Below are 18,323 nucleotides of genomic sequence, written 5' to 3' on the forward strand. Positions count from 1 at the left end.
TCTCTGCCATTGCCAGTCTACATTTTATATCCTCTCTACTTCGATCATCATCAGTTATTTTTCTCCACAAATAGAAAAACTCCTTTACTACTTTAAGTGTCTCATTTCCTAATCTAATTCCCTCAGCATCACCCGACTTAATCCGATTACATTCCATTATCCTCGTTTTGCTTTTGTTGATGTTCATCTTATATCCTCCTTTCAAGACACTGTCCATTCGGTTCAACTGCTCTTCCAAGTCCTTTGCTGTCTCTGACAGAATTACAATGTCATCGGCGAACCTCACAGTTTTTATTTCTTCTCCATGGATTTTAATACCTACTCCGAACTTTTCTTTTGTTTCTTTTATTGCTTCCTCAATATACAGATTGAATAACATCGGGGATAGGCTACAACCCTGTCTCACTCCCTTCCCAACCACTGCTTCCCTTTCATGCCCCTCGATTCTTATAACTGCAATCTGGTTTCTGTACAAATTGTAAATAGCCTTTCGCTCCCTGTTTTTTTACCCCTGCCACCTTCAGAATTTGAAAGAGAGTATTCCAGTCAACATTGTCAAAAGGTTTCTCTAAGTCTACAAATGCTAGAAACGTAGGTTTGCCTTTCCTTAATCTTTCTTCTAAGGTAAGTCGTAAGGTCAGTATTGCCTCACGTGTTCCAGTATTTCTACGGAAACCAAACTGATCTTCCCCGAGGTCGGCTTCTACTAGTTTTTCCATTCGTCTGTAAAGAATTTGTATTAGTATTTTGCAGCTGTGGCTTATTAATCTGATGGTTCGGTAATTTTCAGATCTGTCAACACCTGCTTTCTTTGGGATTGGAATTATTATATTCTTCTTGAAGTCTGAGGGTATTTCGTCTGTTTCATACATCTTGCTCACCAGATGGTAGAGTTTTGTCAGGACTGGCTCTCCCAAGGCCGTCAGTAGTTCCAATGAAATGTTGTCTGCTCCGGGGCCTTGTTTCGACTCAGGTCTTTCAGTGCTGTGTCAAACTCTTCACGCAGTATCGTATCTACCATTTCATCTTCATCTACATCCTCTTCCATTTCTATAATATTGTCCTCAAGTACATCGCCCTTGTATAGACCCTCTATATACTGCTTCCACCTTTCTGCCTTCCCTTCTTTGCTTAGAACTGGGTTTCCATCTGAGTTCTTGATATACATACAAGTGGGTTTCTTCTCTACAAAGGTCTCTTTAATTTTCCTGTAGGCAGTATCTATTTTACCCCTAGTGAGATAAGCTTCTACATCCTTACATTTGTCCTCTAGCCATCCCTGTTTAGCCATTTTGCACTTCCTGTCGATCTCATTTTTTGAGACGTTTGTATTCCTTTTTGCCTGCTTCATTTACTGCGGTTTTATATTTTCTCCTTTCATCAATTAAATTCAATATTTCTTCTGTTACCCAAGGATTTCTACTAGCCCTTGTCTTTTTACCTACTTGATCCTTTGCTGTCTTCACTACTCCCTCAAAGCTACCCATTCTTCGTCTACTGTATTTCTTTCCCCCATTCCTGTCAATTATTCCCTTATCCTCTCCCTGAAACTCTGTACAACCTCTGGTTCTTTCAGTTTATCCCGGTCCCATCTCCTTAAATTTCCACTTTTTTGCAGTTTCTTCAGTTTTAATCTACAGGTCATAACCAATAGATTGTAGTCAGAGTCCACATCGGCCCCTGGAAATGTCTTACAATTTAAAACCTGGTTCCTAAATCTCTGTCTTACCATTATACAGTCCTGGAAATGGAAAAAAGAACACATTGACACCGGTGTGTCAGACCCACCATACTTGCTCCGGACACTGCGAGAGGACTGTACAAGCAATGATCACACGCACGGCACAGCGGACACACCAGGAACCGCGGTGTCGGCCGTCGAATGGCGCTAGCTGCGCAGCATTTGTGCACCGCCGCCGTCAGTGTCGGCCAGTTTGCCGTGGCATAGGGAACTCCATCGCAGTCTTTAACACTGGTAGCATGCCGTGACAGCGTGGATGTGAACCGTATGTGCAGTTGACAGACTTTGAGCGAGGGAATATAGTGGGCATGCGGGAGGCCGGGTGGACGTACCGCCAAATTGCTCAACACGTGGGGCGTGAGGTCTCCACAGTACATCGATGTTGTCGCCAGTGGTCGGCGGAAGGTGCACGTGCCCATCGACCTGGGACCGGACCGCAACGACGCACGGATGCATGCCAAGACCATAGGATCCTACGCAGCAAATTAGGGACACTGTTGCTCCTGGTATGTCGGCGAGGACCATTTGCAACCGTCTCCATGAAGCTGGGCTACGGTCCCGCACACCGTTAGGCCGTCTTCCGCTCAAGCCCCAACATTGTGCAGCCCGCCTCCAGTGGTGTCGCGACAGGTGTGAATGGAGGGACGAATGGAGACATGTCGTCTTCAGCGATGAGAGTCGCTTCTGCCTTGGTGCCAATGATGGTCGTATGCGTGTTTGGCGCCGAGCAGGTGAGCGCCACGATCAGGACTGCATACGACCGAGGCACACAGGGCCAACACCCGGCATCATGGTGTGGGGAGCGATCTCCTACACTGGCCGTACACCTCTGGTGATCGGCGAGGGGACACTGAACAGTGCACGGTACATCCAAACCGTCATCGAACCCATCGTTCTACCATTCCTAGACCGGCAAGGGAACTTGCTGTTCCAACAGGACAATGCACGTCCGCATGTAACCCGTGCCACCCAACGTGCTCTAGAAGGTGTAAGTCAACTACCCTGGCCAGCAAGATCTCCGGATCTGTCCCCCATTGAGCATGTTTGGGACTGGATGAAGCGTCGTCTCACGTGGTCTGCACGTCCAGCACGAACGCTGGTCCAACTGATGCGCCAGGTGGAAATGGCATGGCAAGCCGTTCCACAGGACTACATCCAGCATCTCTACGATCGTCTCCATGGGAGAATAGCAGCTTGCATTGCTGTGAAAAGTGGATATACACTGTACTAGTGCCGACATTGTGCATGCTCTGTTGCCTGTGTCTATGTGCCTGTGGTTCTGTCAGTGTGATCATGTGATGTATCTGACCCCAGGAATGTGTCAATAAAGTTTCCCCTTCCTTGGACAATGAATTCACGGTGTTCTTATTTCAATTTCCAGGAGTGTATAATCTATCTGATACCTTTTGGTATCTCCAGGGTTCTTCCATGTATACAACCTTCTTTCATGATTCTTAAACCAAGTGCTAGCTATGATTAAGTTGTGCTCTGTGCAAAATTCTACCAGGCAGCTTCCTCTTTCATTTCTTAGCCCCAATCCATATTCACCTACTACGTTTCCTTCTCTCCCTTTTCCTACACTAGAATTCCAGTCACCGATGACTATTAAATTTTTGTCTCCCTTCACTATTTGAATAATTTCTTTCATTTCATCATACATTTCTTCAATTTCTTCGTCATCTGCAGAGCTAGTTGGCATATAAACTTGTACTACTGTGGTAGGTGTTGGCTTTGTATCTATCTTGGCCACAATAATGCGTTCACTATGCTGTTTGTAGTAGCTTACTCGCATTCCTATTTTCCTATTCATTATTAACCCCATTTGATTTTGTGTTTATAATCCTGTAGTCACCTGACCACAAGTCTTGTTCCTCCTGCCACCGACCTTCACTAATTCCCACTATATCTACCTTTAACCTATCCATTTCCCTTTTTAAATTTTCTAACCTAACTACCCAATTAAGGGATCGGGCATTCCGCACTCCGATCCGTAGAACGCCGGTTTTCTTTCTCCTGATAACGACATTGTCTTGAGTAGTCCCCGCTCGGAGATCCGAATGGGGGACTATTTTACCTCTGGAATATTTTACCCAAGAGGATGCCATCATCATTTAATCATACAGTAAAGCTGCATGCCCTTGGGAAAAATTACGGCTGTAGTGTCCCCTTGCTTTCAGCCGTTCGCAGTACCAGCACAGCAAGGCCGTTTTGGTTATTGTTACAAGGCCAGATCAGTCAATCATCCAGACTGTTGCCCTTGCAACTACTGAAAAGGTTGCTGCCCCTCTTCAGGAACCACACGTTTATCTGGCCTCTCAACAGATACCCCTCCGTTGTGGTTGTACCTACGGTACGGCTATCTGTATCGCTGAGGCACGCAAGCCTCCCCACCAATGGCAAGGTCCATGGTTCATGGGGTGGGGGTGTTAGGTAGCTGAATTGAAATACAGATGCATTTTCCTTATCGGAAGAAAGAATGGTTAGGGTCTAATGTTCCACTGAAGATGTCGGAGACACAGCACAAGCATGAACTTGGGAAGGACAAAAAGGGAATTGGATGTGTTCTGTCAAAGGAACCATCCTGGCATTTCCCTTAAACAATATATGGAGATCATGGAAAATCAAAATCTAGATGGCCAGACAGGCATTTTAATCACTGTCCTCCCACATGTGAGCCCAGCTAGATTTATTATGTGGCTTAGAAGGGAACTGCATCATCTGCATGTTTGTTAGCATTTAAGAAGAAAGGAGAAAATTATTAAGTCAAATGCAAAGAAGGAAGAAATTGCAAAGTGGCTTGAAGAGAAACTTGTTTCAAGCTTGGGTTGCTATGCAAAGTCAGAGTTGGAGGAAGTCATGCGCCACAAGCACTTTTACGATAAATTTGAACCTGACAGCATAGAAACAGAAATGGGCCATGAGGGTATGAGGTTTCCCCCCTCATCACTATCAATATTGTCCAACAGAAAATTTATGATCCAGAAATTGTACATCAAAATGAAAGATATGCGGAATTTACTTGAGAAAGCTACTGATTACGTTGTGGTGGAAGACTGGAGTAAGTATGTATGCCAAGCTGGGAAGAAAAAACACCTTTCTGAATGAAGGTATCTGAGAAAAGCTAATTGAAAGCTTTCTCACTGCTTCAAACGGTTTCTCAGATACCAGGCCTACAGAACATGACAATTAAACAGCAGTACATTGCATAAAATGTTATATTTCGTATTTATTTCCCTCCCCAAAGCTGTTAACTCCCCCCCCCCCCCCCCCCTCCCAAAAGCAATACCACCAGGTGATTCCACAGCCATAATAATGTTTAAATAAATGATTGTTTACTTCCAGCTATAAAATATTTATTGCAATGTGCTATCTTCTGAATTTGGGTATCATATCATTTTCAAGTGATTGCTTTGTAATGCATTCTGCGTACATGTGACCGACAGCAGTGTCTAATGGAACAGTTTGCCAGGTTCAGCTTGACACATGCAGGCCGACAGCTTCCTACTTCTGGATACTAAGGTATAAAGCGAGGCTACCAGTATGGGAGGGTGGGGGGGGGGGGGGGGGGGAAGAGGTACCTACACTTGCTCCTCCAGGCATCACCTTCACTGCTCCCTCGTACAGCCTGTACATTTTTTTTTTTTTTTTGATAGATTTATCTGATACTGATATCCATTGTTAGTGAAGACACACAGACTGACTAAACGATAAAAGTAATTAAACTATTCGAGACTCATAGCAGACCATTCTCTGACAAACATCTGAGAGGTATAAATGTCAAACACAATCATTTATTTCAGTTTACCACTGGGTTCACACTATCTGTGTACTTGCGAGTGCTAATAGTGATACGCATGCAAAAGTTCAAGAGGAATTATGTAGCTCACAAATAAACGTAATATACAGATCAGATATGGTGAAAATGTTTTGCATTCACATTACAGTGGCCATGATGATGTGCTTTCAGTAAAAATAACAAATGCAGTTTTTAGTTATGCCTCAGTTATTTATCCAGTTGAAGCTTCAGTCAAGTCCCACAATATACTCTATTGTCCACAGACTGTAAAGAACACTAACTACATTGAACATTGCAAAAGAAGAAAAGACAGAAAAAAAGAAGGTGAGAAATAATGCAATATGTTACCTTCCACAATGATGACTGTGTTGAACCCAAATCTGGAAAATGTTTCATTTAGTGCCCAGCCGTAATGCCGTGCTATGTTGAAATAACCTCGAAACTTTTTCTCCTTTGGAGGTACTTCAATCTCTGACTGATCAGGTTGCTAAGATAAAGTTGAACAAAATTTTAAATTAACTGGCCAGTGTGTTTAGTCAACAACACAATACAATAATACACCAACACTGACACTTTTCAACAAAGATGGAATGCCAAATAAAAGGGTAAATACTAATAAAAGGTACATACATTTGTTTCAGAAGATTTTTTACAATTTGAATAACATAATGAGATATTAAAAATTGTACATAATAATCAGCACACAACAAAGATGGAAAGTAATTTACCTCTATATGAAAAACTTCATTGCTATATGAATCAATAACATCAGCTGTGGCTTTATGGCGACAATCTTGGCTCACAATGATAGGAAACTGATGGCGTGATGGACGGTAACGCACCAACTGATCAATACACTTGCTGACGGTAATACGATTGCATGCAAACACAACTATAGCAATGACAGGGCCACCATTTGGTAGTTTCTGTTGCGCAATATCTTTCAACTGTTCAACCTAGAACAGCAATGGAGTTAGCCTTATTCAGTCAAGTTAGATCTTAATATAAAAGAAATATGTAACTAAAGCTTTTCCATGCAGGCAGACATACAATTCTAAATTGTGAAGCTCACAAACAGATAATTATATGAATTATTAAACCATACATTACGTGCACTGTACCATTTCCACTACAGGATGTGTAAAATAAGATTCTTCATTAGCTAAGTACAAACTACTTTACAAATATCATGCAGACAGAAATGAGAAGACAGATGTAGTAACAATCATCAAATGCTAAACATTCTGTGCATATCCAAAGGCATAATTATCATTAAGCTAAGCTCTCTGTATAGAAACCATAACACTGATGTTAAAAATATGAAAAATAATGATGCAACTGTGCAAAACCCTGAAACAGGTAGTTATTTTGGGATGACATTATTTTTGGCACATATTTTGAATGAACAGCTGTATGCTCATTACAGATAGCTGATAGAAGATTAAAATTATGTGGTATACTTTCCATTTATTTACCGCTAGTCTACTTTACACACACCTTGTTACAAAGTGTAAGTCATTTCATTCCCAACTAAAGCTATACAAAATGCTTGCCAATGTTTTCAATTTCTTGTCAATAACAAAATACCTCAAATAATTAAAGAAAAATTATGTCCTGAATATATTACAATAGCCCACACAGAAATTCATTGTAACACTCAATTGGCCTCTTACGTTAAACTTTATTCTGTCATTTCACACAAAAAAAAAGTTTTAGATAGGGATCAAGTTGAAATAAAACTTGTCCAACATATGCATTTGACATGTTTATACACCACAAGCCAATTCCCAGCATACAATTAAAGGTACCTGGTACCAGCATCATTTGGTCACCTCTTTGTTTCCTTCATGAATGGTGTATGATAAAATTATAAAATGATTCTGTGTCTTTGTCTCTCCAGTGTGCATGTTTAATGATTCCATACCAGTTCCACATGACAAAATATCACATACATTTTAATTACAACATGCCATTTATAACCACATACTTCATTATAACTTTGTCACATGTATGATTAAACATCATATAAGAAAATGTTCTGCTTCTTATGCAATTACATAAAGGGCTGACAGAAACTGGAAAACATAACATGCCTGAAGATCGAATAACGAGCCAGTCATTGTTGCAAATAAATTTTGGATATTATATAAGAGAGAGAATCTCCGTGTCTATCATCTAAGAGAAAGACACCAGTCTTGTCAGTAAAAGGAGAGTTTAAGCTTTTAACTATCACATTACTCGCTTCTTTTTCATCCAAAGTTAGAGTGAATACACAATTTTGACTTCAAATTGATTTTACAACATATCAAATATTTTTCAATTTTTTTAAAGCATTCACAGGTCAGAATCGCAGTTTAAACCACATTAGTGGCTATCACTAACGTTTGTTCCATAATTATTATAGTTTTGTTCAGAAAACTGAAAGTATTCATTATAATAAAATGAAACATGATCTACAAAATTCAATTGCTTGCTTCGCAACTAATTTAGAAAAAAATGGACTATGTAGCAAAAACTATTAACTTCATATAAAAGAAGACTACAGATGAAAAACTAGTAAATTAACATACACAAGATACCTAGAATCTGAATCCGTGTTCTAAAATCACCTGTGCCAATGTGAAACCAACCTTGCTATTCTTCTGTCGACTTCCCAGGACTTCATTCTGAGCTTCATTCCCAACAAGTGAGTTTTCTCCAATGTGGTTGTTTGCAGCTAAAAAATTACGACATTTTTATATATTGCTGAGATAAAGAGGCACTTCTTCAGTAACTTATGAAAGTAGCACAAATATGATGAGTGATTTATTGTGTTACTTCATTATAAAATTTTAATTCCAGGCGAGAGTGGGCCCATGACAGTACAATAAAATCTGCTCTCTTATGCCACTACGATTCACAAAAATGTGTAATTCTATGCAATGTGGGTTTATGCCCATATTTAAAATGGCATTGTGTTATGTAATAAAATGCACATGGCATGCAATTATCATTATTGTTTCAGGAAGCAGCCGTATGCTACAAAAAACAGAAATAAATAGCACCATTGATGGAAGTCTGGACCTTTACATGTTTTACATACTGTGTAAAGTTTTCAGGGTAATGTAAAAATTATAGGTGCATTTCAAGACAGTCAGAAAAATGTAAACAGAGTTCAAAAATTGAAAACAAACCACAAAAACAGTATAAGCATGTACTGATTGCTACAGATTTTGAGTATATTGTTTTAGCATCATGTTGTGCCAAACCATCAACTCAACTGGTGATATTGCAATCTGCTTTTATCACTGGTACACAACAGATAACTGCATAGTATATTACAGAGCAGAATGACAGTCAGTGCTACAATAGGGAGGGAGTCTACTAGAGAGAAATAACTTGGTAGAATCTACATTTATGATTTCAAGTATGATTAAGAACCACCAAGATGTGAGAGACACAACAAACCCACACAGGTGTGGAGAGTCAATTAAATGCTCATCCTTGTGCTGCTGATAAACTACAGCATCAATTTCTAAAGGGTTGGCATCCGAAAAGTTCAGCCAATGTGTACGACATTAACCAGTGACTAATATTTGCTGTTATGTGGTTTTAATCGTGATCCGCTCTTGTTACAAGAAGTCTGATGGATTGTATCGCCGAGTACTCATCACAGGAAGCAGTATTTGCAGTTTTATGTCAACAATTCCACTCAACTGTGCATCAATGGAGAGGACCATTCACTATACAAATGAGTCCAACTTCTAACTGTGAAATGACAATATTTGTGTTTCAGTTTGACTAGAAGCAATATTTTATCACCACCCATCCAATATCTGTGATACAGATTTCTTCACGGGAGGTATTGTCTATGTAACGGGAGCAAGTAAAAGCAAAAACATCCGCTTCTTTCCACGTGTAACTGTGACAAGGCAGTATTATGCAAATAACAACTTTCATGCTTATGTTGATATTTATGCCAGTACAATAACCAATAAATTTATCCAAGAAAATAATGACACTTGAGCAACAGGGCACATCTCGTGAACTCATATCTTCAACAATGAACAATTCTGTGCACGAAGTAGCCAACTCAATAATCTGACCCAAATTCTATTAAGTTTGGGGAGTTCTTTGGTGGTATTTTGTTGCTCACACACTCCTCATTAGCTCATTGCATACTAAGAGTGGCCTGCAGGAAGAGTGACACCCATTTCTGATAAAATTTTAATTCCAGGCAAGAGTGGGCCCATGACAGTACAATAAAAACTGCTCTCTTATGCCACTACCATTGATGCCAGCTTCTTAGTATTTGCTGCTCATGGTAATGGTAAACAACCCCCCCCCCACCCCAAACCCCTACTGATACTATTAGTTTTTTTTAATAAAACAAACACATCCATTCTGTAAATTTCAAACATTTTTTAAGTTCAAACATATTTTCTTTGTTTTGGAAACTGCTTTCAAATTTTATTTATGCTGTATTTTGAGTTCAAGAGTGATACACTTAAAATGTTCAATACTACAACTTCACAAGTTATTATTCTTGGTATTTTCTCTTGATTTTTGAAAACCAATGTCCAATTAGGTAATGGTTTGTATGTTTGGTTAACAGCCATCTGCAGCCTGTAAAACCTTGGCAACAGGATAGATGTCCAAATACCAAGTACCTTTAAAAATGCTTCACTGAATAAGCAGGTATTAGAAGAAACCAAGCTACCACTCTTCTTTTGTTAGTGTGGAAGTTTAGCAGCTAGATTATGAATTTAAAATAAGTTCTATGAACACTTTTCCAAGCTTACATTCAAACCCTGTAGCTCTTTTTTCCCTATTCCCATTCATATTTTTGGATATAAAAAAGAAGCATGTCAAACAACACCCAAGAAAGCCTCTCAAAAATGCCAGCAATCAAATGGATATAAGGCAATGTAAATGGCAACAAACAAGATTCTCAGATTGGACCAGTTATCCTGATCAAAAAGTCCTGAATATTAACAAAACAGTAAAGATATACAAGATGTGGTGAGAAACAGTCAGGCACAAAATGTTAGGTGTGACAGCAATATAGGAAAAAGTGACAGCAGTAGAGGAGGAGGAGGAGGAGGAGGAGGAGGAGGAGGAGGAGGAGGAAGGTGGGTGGGGAGTATTTACAACACAATCAAGTCCCATCACTGATGGCAATATGGTATTGTAGGAAAGAAAGTGACGAGATAAGAACATCTGTCACTGTTCTGTATCCAATTCGTCCTCCTGATCTCTACCTCTGTGAGACCGTTTCCCATCTCGCTCCAGTAGTATAATCTATTTCCACATACCTATGGGATATGTTACGTTTCAAGATTTCATGTTAGTTATACAACAATCTCTCTAATTAGCTTGGCTTTTCATATCTCTTGACCCCCATTTTGTAGTACCACTTTGTAATTAATATTGTTGATTAGTATTGCAAACATTCTCATATTTAAGCAATGCAAAATATATGAAATTTGAAGATTATAAAAATATTTATTATTAGTATTATTATTGTTTTTATTTATACAAATTATTAAAAACAATATTATTTGAACAACAATAATTATGTAAATGTCAACTTAAATACGTTTTTCTTTAAAACTTGAGAATCAAATGGATATTTGTGATTTCTTCAAACCATAGCTAAATATTTAAAATCACAACAATATGAAGCCTTCAAATATTTGAAATAAAAAAATATTGTTACCTTCCTTAAAAACAAATTCCTGTATTTCTCTGAATAAGTTTTTGTTGGCTTTTAAATGTTCCTTCAACTTTTTTTCCAGTCTTGCTAAAGGGTCCTCTACAACAGATGCCTTCTGCAACAGAATCATAAGGCTATGATGTCTTCATGTATTTACTGATTTACATACGTATGCACAAATGTGTGTGTGTGCATCAATTTATAGTTGTTAGAAAACAGCTCAGATATAAGAAGTATCAAACATATTTATATTCAAAATTAATCATACACAAGTGACATGACACACTATTCTCAGCCTCGCTCCTAATTTTACTAAGCATATGGATCCTGAGTCAAATCACAATTATGAGTATAAAGGTTATATTACCATTTATCATATACACAAGATCACAAAAAATGTACATCACATGCGGTTTATGGTGCACAGTTGCTTCAGCTTTCAAATTTTGCAGTGCTTTCAAAGGGTGAGAGGCTGATGCTAGAGTTGTGCACAGTTTAGGTGTCAAGCTGTCTAGCCCATGTAACATGCAATGGCACATACAGACTCACATGCTACAGTTGTGAGTCAAGTGCAGCTTACCACACCATAGGTGGCAGGATAGTATCCAACCCACCAACTCAACAGTACACTATGCTGTGCTTGCTGGTTACAGACTAATCACTCTAGCTCACTGCATGTGCAACATCCCAAAACTTATGGGGAGAAAATATGAGATTGTGTCATACTTGATTCCTACTCTGTGTCACTGGTTTCTTACATTGTGACTATCAGTAATTCCACACTACAAAAATGTGGTGTCTTTAACTCCATCAATGTATGACATTCTTGATATGCATTATTTGGATTATTAATAAGTAGACTTATAAGAGTCTATCCAAGGGAAAGATATTCTGTGATTATTGTTGGTATTATATACTCTCTTCTGAGCATAAAAAGAGCTCTCTATGTAGATAATGTGACTGGGGGATATGAAAAGACTGGATAAACTGACACTAGAGTGAAGCTCAAACATTCACTGAAACTGCTGCCCACATAAAACTGTACAGTTAATTGAAATAATACACAAGGATAAATTCAGGGCATTGTAGAGGCATGCAGAATGAATTGCAGTAGAGGCAACAGGTCGATCCAATGAGTAACTTCAGTGGGCTGAAGAAGTGACTAGTTGACAAAGCATATCATCCCACTGGGCTGGGCCAGCAGCTTGCCCTCAGTTTCACAGTGCAGTGAGAGAGCTGGGCTGGCACATGTACCATATGAGCAGGCTGCAAGACAGGGGTAGGCAGGCTGAAACCTGCACTGTGCTCAACTCTAGCTATAGAACATGAACATGAGCTACACTTCTGCTATTAAGCGAACTGTGTTTAAATCTTATGTTTTTGAGGAGCATCCCATCCCTGTACACTTTTCTCTTGCCTTCTCTTAATAACTTGCCATTTTAGCTTCAAAAATGTACATTATTTACATCTGTTATGCTTGCCACACAGCTGTGGGGAGCTAGACACATGAATATCCTGTTTATTTTTTCCATGTTTGTGACTGGATTTTCCAAAGAATTCTAGGGTTGCTATTATTCTGCAGAATGGGCCCCTCCCCCCCCCCCCCCCCCCCTCCATCACCACGCTCTCTCTTCAAATGTTTTACAGTAATTTATAACTGGAATCTGGAGGGGTACTGAATATATGAGATGAACAATTTTCTCATGCAACACTAAGACTGACTGCCACATTGGTTCTATAAAATTCACTCTTCTTCACTGTGCAAATGTCAGCGAAAAGAACAAACAATTGTCACGCCCTGTCATTACCAGAACAAAAATTATATGGCAACTGAAACATCTGATACAAGACCCCTTTGACCAAAAGTAGCACTACACTACTAACACAAACCAGAAGGTAGACATGCCAATTCCTCTACTTCTTCACTAATACTATGACAGTTGCTCGATCAGTCTGCCCAGTAAATTACTTAGCCTATATACCATGAACAGTTCAAACATTCATGCAACTCCATACCAAATTTGTTGCAGAATATTACTCAAAAATATAATTACACAGTTGTTTCCAGTTATAACACTGAACTTACACACTGAAATGTCACATTTTAGTACGGCATTTGATTTATTTGGAGGCAATTTCTTTCTTTCCTCCATTTTAAATGCTTATTCAGCCTGTGATTCCACAAATCACATACCATCAACTTACTAACTGTATATTTCTTCAGCTACTTTCTGCATAATTTTGGTCAATTTTTAATGGAATACTTGTTTCATGCTTATTATTTCCCTTTATGATTTCCTTCATTAGTATCACTAACTTTTGTTCTAGTTTAATTATCTCCACAACTGTCACAGTTCTGGAAATTTTTTACCCATTCCCTTTCTGCACTTCTTGGCATAAAACTATGCCAAGAAGTGTACCAATGATGGGTAAAAAATTGCAGCAACTGTTTCTCTACAAATATGTCATACATTTCAATCATCATTCACATTTGATTGGGCTACTTGAAGCTTCCACGTGGAAAATTTGTATTACGGGGCATCGGTTTCTTATGAATTTGTGTTTGACAGCCTGGGCACCTACAAAACATAAAAAAATTACTTAGCTGGAAACACCACATTCAGATGTAATTAATACACAAACTAATGAGCTTTTAGCAAGCAGCGAGCTTCCCAATGCACATTACAAGTAGGTACAGTCAATATGATGAAACCTTTGATTAGAAATTGTTTACATAGAGGATGTGTAAAAGTGGCACTAGATAGGCATATTAGGTTGAGGGGTTATTTTGAGGGGTTATTCTTCCAAGAGAGAAACCATGCTCATAAATTAATGGTTTGGGCATTGTGGAGTACTGAAGTTTCATTAGACTGACTCCAGTGTCCTGATAATTAGGTATGGAACACATTACTAATTACCAAAGATGGACTGACAAAGCCTAAACTTTAATTTGCATATTCTGGGCTCAAATCATAGTCGACAATGTAGTGTGTGCTTTTTTTGGGTCTATTTTTCTCGAGTTGTAATGTTTTGTGTATTGAATGTGTCTTAATTTACGCAAGGGTGTTTGACTTTCGGATTTTTGCATGGTTTTGGTTTTGTTTTTCGTAGTTGTAGGTATTGATTTTTTCGTATCAATAGTTATGGCTGACCTATATAGATCATGGGAAAAGACCGATTCCAATTTTCGTAGTTTTATATGTAGGTATTGGTGGTTTGGTATTGTCAGCTGTGGCCAAGTGAAATGTCTGATTCCAATTTCCATAGTTTTTGCTGTAAGCGTTGGTGTTTTGGTATAATCAGCTGTGGTTGACCTATATAGTTCAAGGGAAGTGTCCAGTTCCTGTAGATTGTCATTATTTTTTTCATCATTTTGTGTGTTTTGGGATCTTGGTGTTTTTTTCTGTTATATTTAGCTTGTCCCCTCCCAAAAAAACCAGTTTCCCGCAGTTGTCACGTTACCTTGATGCTATTTTGGGAGAGAGATGTTATTGTCTTATTTATACGTATTTTCGCGCGTGTTGCTGTGTGTATGTCGCGCCATATTGGAGATGATCAAAAAAGCCATTTCCGCCACATTGATGATGTCAGGGGTCAAAGCAGACGTGTGGAATCAGACACTTCCATAATGCCAACCGAATTCAAAGTAAGCAGCATCGACTATCAGCACAGGCGTGCACAAAATGAAGGCCTAAAAGTTTCCACTCAAGTCTGTAGGCACAAGCCTCTCCTGTCCTCTGGCACACAAAGAAATGAATCATCAGGCTTGGGATCAAGTGGTAAAGAAATCCACTGGTGGCTACTGCTGGTGCACAACTATTGGGCATTACCCCAATGGCAACGGGGATGCAAGTTTTCTGACCTGAAAAGCAGCCTGCAGTTGTTAAGCCACCATGGACCATAACAACATATTTAAATAATTTTTAATGAGTTCACATAAACCACAAACTATATGAAGAAAAATATGCTATACTTTATACACTGAAATTAAACAAGCATGTCAACAGCATTTCACAATAAAAAAAGACATACTCAAAATTCTCTATAACAAGAGTCTTACTAAAAATTTCAGACTATTATGAACTTCCTCAAAACAATGTGACAGTGGCGTAAAACTTGAAGGCACTTTATACAATGTGTGTTGCACTTGTTATGCAACAATTTTACTACCATAATGTCCAGCACCTTGGTAGTTACAGTTAAATTGTGAAGTGCATAACCAATTTGATTCAGTGGTTATCATAGCAGAAAAACAGTCTGAAATGTGTCAAGATCAGTTGTGACAAAAGATAGCTTTTTTTTTTCTTAAGTTTTTCCAACTCAATCTCACTTCCACCTCATGAAGAACTTTAGCATTACTTTCCCCCAAAAAGTACTAACCAGCTGTAGAACAATACAAGATGTCAGATTTAATTTGAAGACCAGTGGAATATGGGCATATTTTAAGTACATCTCCATCTTGTTGTCGTGTTTTAGGGCTTTGTATATTCGCATTGCAAAAGCAAATTTAGTTTTTAAGAACATGTCCATTCTGATGAAAACATTTTGAAAAAGTTTTCAGGAGAGACTTTTTTTCCTTCAAAAGATGGGCTACAAGCAGCCATTTTTGACATTTTTACAAAAATATTCAAATTTGCCCTCAATTTGTAAACTGTTGGAAAGCAGTAGGGGAATGAAATTTTATATTCTAAAACCTTGTATTGGCGAGTTATAACTTGCAAAGTTTCAGTCAGGTTTATCCCACAATTACTTCCGGAGGTATAAAAAGCTAAACTCCACATTTTTTTCAAGAGTCTTTTTTTTTTCAGCCCACTTTGCTTCAAATGATCCATATGAAAATTGCTCAAGAAATATTTTTTTATTGTTTTCATTAATAGAGTGCAATGAGTTGTACAATATGGCCTAGTTTTGTCTCTTTCAAGAAAATATTGCCAGAGATGACAACATGCTCAAATTTGCTGAAAACTCAGGGCAGTACTTTACATAGCTGCACTATGGGGTCAAACAAATGACTGTCTCTGGAACTATTATACTGACCAAAGTGAAACTTTACCAATGCTCACTGGGAACATGGGCAAATGTTCACACAGAATTTCAGCAAAATCAGTGACTGCCATGTGGGAACCTTTTCCCGAAGTTAGACAACTTGTCATGGAATGGCCCTACTACTCAAAATGTAACTTTTATCCCAATTTCCAGAGTTACTTGAACAAAGTTCAGCTTTCCTTTTTGTAAATGTTATCTGCACAGCTCCACTGCATCACCCTTTAGGTACGAAATATTTTCTCCTGTGTTATCAGAAAGACTTCTCATTTCAGTTTTTAAGCAGACATTATGCATTTACTTGTTAAAAAGTGATTGCGAGCACAGATAGTTCCAATTTTTTTTTGAAAAAAAAAGGTAATTCTGTGTCACTTTACAGCATCACAAACAAACAAAAATTCTAGTCAGTTTCAGGGTACAATGTAAAGACAAGTACCAAAAATTACACATATGGTCCTGCAATGAAATGGCTTTTGCTTTAATCTACATACATAGCTGTGTCTCCATTTGTGTGAACAGACAAATATTTGTACATTACCTGTACACTCCAATTGAAACATAATGGTTTGGTTAATTTAAAACAGTAAATAATTCTGTGCAAGCTTCCTTTGAATACATACTCTCTCCTACAGATGAAAGGAATAAAATTTCGTATCAAAGATACTGGTACCAAGTACCACCATAATGTCTGTAATCAACTTGTTGTGTACAAATTCATGAACTGCAACATAAACACACTCCACAAATGGGTATGTGGATGCTGGCAATTCTTATCAACTTAAATGTAGATTTGAATAATAGTGATGTAGTAGAGGAGGCATTAAGTTGCAATGGGCACAATGAAAAAGAATGGACTTTCCACTGTTTTAATGGAAAAAGGCATGATTGTGATGTTTCATTAGGTTAAAATTTGCTTCCCCCCCCCCCCCCTCATCACAATAAAGACACTTAATTATACAGCTTTTGATATGTAAATATGATTTTCATATTTTTGTTACTTTGAAATAGTGCTGGAGTAACGACTTCTGCATGATCTCACAACTTTACTTTTATCATACCAAAGGACATGACCACTACATAGTAACAAGATTTTTCTTAGCTATCAATATTACAATTTCAAAACATCTACAACCCACTTTTAATAACATGAACTATGCTTATGCCTACTGCACTACTAACAGATGGAGGGCAGGAAAGTGACAATCTCAGAAGTTCTGAGAAAAAAAAAAAAAAAACATGTAGTTCAGTTTGGCAAGGAAGGAGAGTTTTACATCATGTCAAATTTATAATGATACACAGTTCTCTCTATTGTACCAACATGAGAGAGTAAGCCTCACTATTTCAAATTTACAATCCACTTTTGTTTTCATTTACATGATGGTTATTTAGGCAGATTCTTACAGTCCCTATATCATTTAGAAAGTGAACCCACCTTCCAAGCCTAAGCTAACGACTGTGTTACAATACTTTTAGTTGTGCCACAGACACTGTCATAACAGGTTGCCATGTGTGTTTCATAAAATGCCCACACCATATGAGGTCAGTATCAAGAATGTAAAGCATGGAGACATCCACCAAAGCTATAACACTGAAGTTATCAAAAAATACAAACACTGAACACATAACAAGCACAGACATATCGAAGCATAAACATTTTTCATAGCAAGAACACAATGTTATTACTAAATCAATGCAATACTTACATCTGGGAAGCGCGTTCCGAGAGGTCGGTGTTGGAACAGATAATATGTCACTACAGTCCACAAACAAAAGGACACAAACACAAATGCAAAGAATTGATTTTTGCGCATGGCAATTTGTCGTCACATCATCTGAAACATAATATAAAAAACCACAACCAAATTTACTTGTGAAAAAGTCGCATAAATTTCTTTGGAGGTGTCACTTGCAACTCTGATACCAACAACTAATAATACTATGCACTACAAAATGAATTACACGAAATAAAAGAAGCCTGCAACTGACAACATAAGTATAAGCACCTAATGTACATAAATACTACATTACTTCACAGAATTATACACCAA

General features: G+C 38.2%; 1 protein-coding gene across 4 annotated transcripts in view; it reads right to left on the reverse strand.

Moving 5' to 3' along the window:
- Nucleotides 1-18,323, reverse strand: part of LOC126298102 (alpha-1,3-mannosyl-glycoprotein 2-beta-N-acetylglucosaminyltransferase) — an 86,893-nt gene that overhangs the window by 67,479 nt on the left and 1,091 nt on the right. For 2 of the 4 annotated variants that reach the window (XM_049989421.1, XM_049989422.1), the window contains exons 2-6: nucleotides 17,979-18,107; nucleotides 11,236-11,347; nucleotides 8,168-8,253; nucleotides 6,266-6,493; nucleotides 5,886-6,024 (exon numbers count right to left, since the gene is read on the reverse strand). In XM_049989421.1, coding sequence (XP_049845378.1) covers nucleotides 5,886-6,024; nucleotides 6,266-6,493; nucleotides 8,168-8,253; nucleotides 11,236-11,347; nucleotides 17,979-18,086 — 673 coding nt within the window. In that variant the 5' untranslated portion in view covers nucleotides 18,087-18,107. The remainder of the gene's footprint in view (nucleotides 1-5,885; nucleotides 6,025-6,265; nucleotides 6,494-8,167; nucleotides 8,254-11,235; nucleotides 11,348-17,978; nucleotides 18,108-18,323) is intronic. The other 2 variants (XM_049989424.1, XM_049989423.1) reach the window with 1 other exon arrangement.

The sequence above is a fragment of the Schistocerca gregaria genome, chromosome X (genome assembly GCF_023897955.1).
Source record: "Schistocerca gregaria isolate iqSchGreg1 chromosome X, iqSchGreg1.2, whole genome shotgun sequence".
Classification (NCBI taxonomy): Eukaryota; Metazoa; Arthropoda; class Insecta; order Orthoptera; family Acrididae; genus Schistocerca; species Schistocerca gregaria.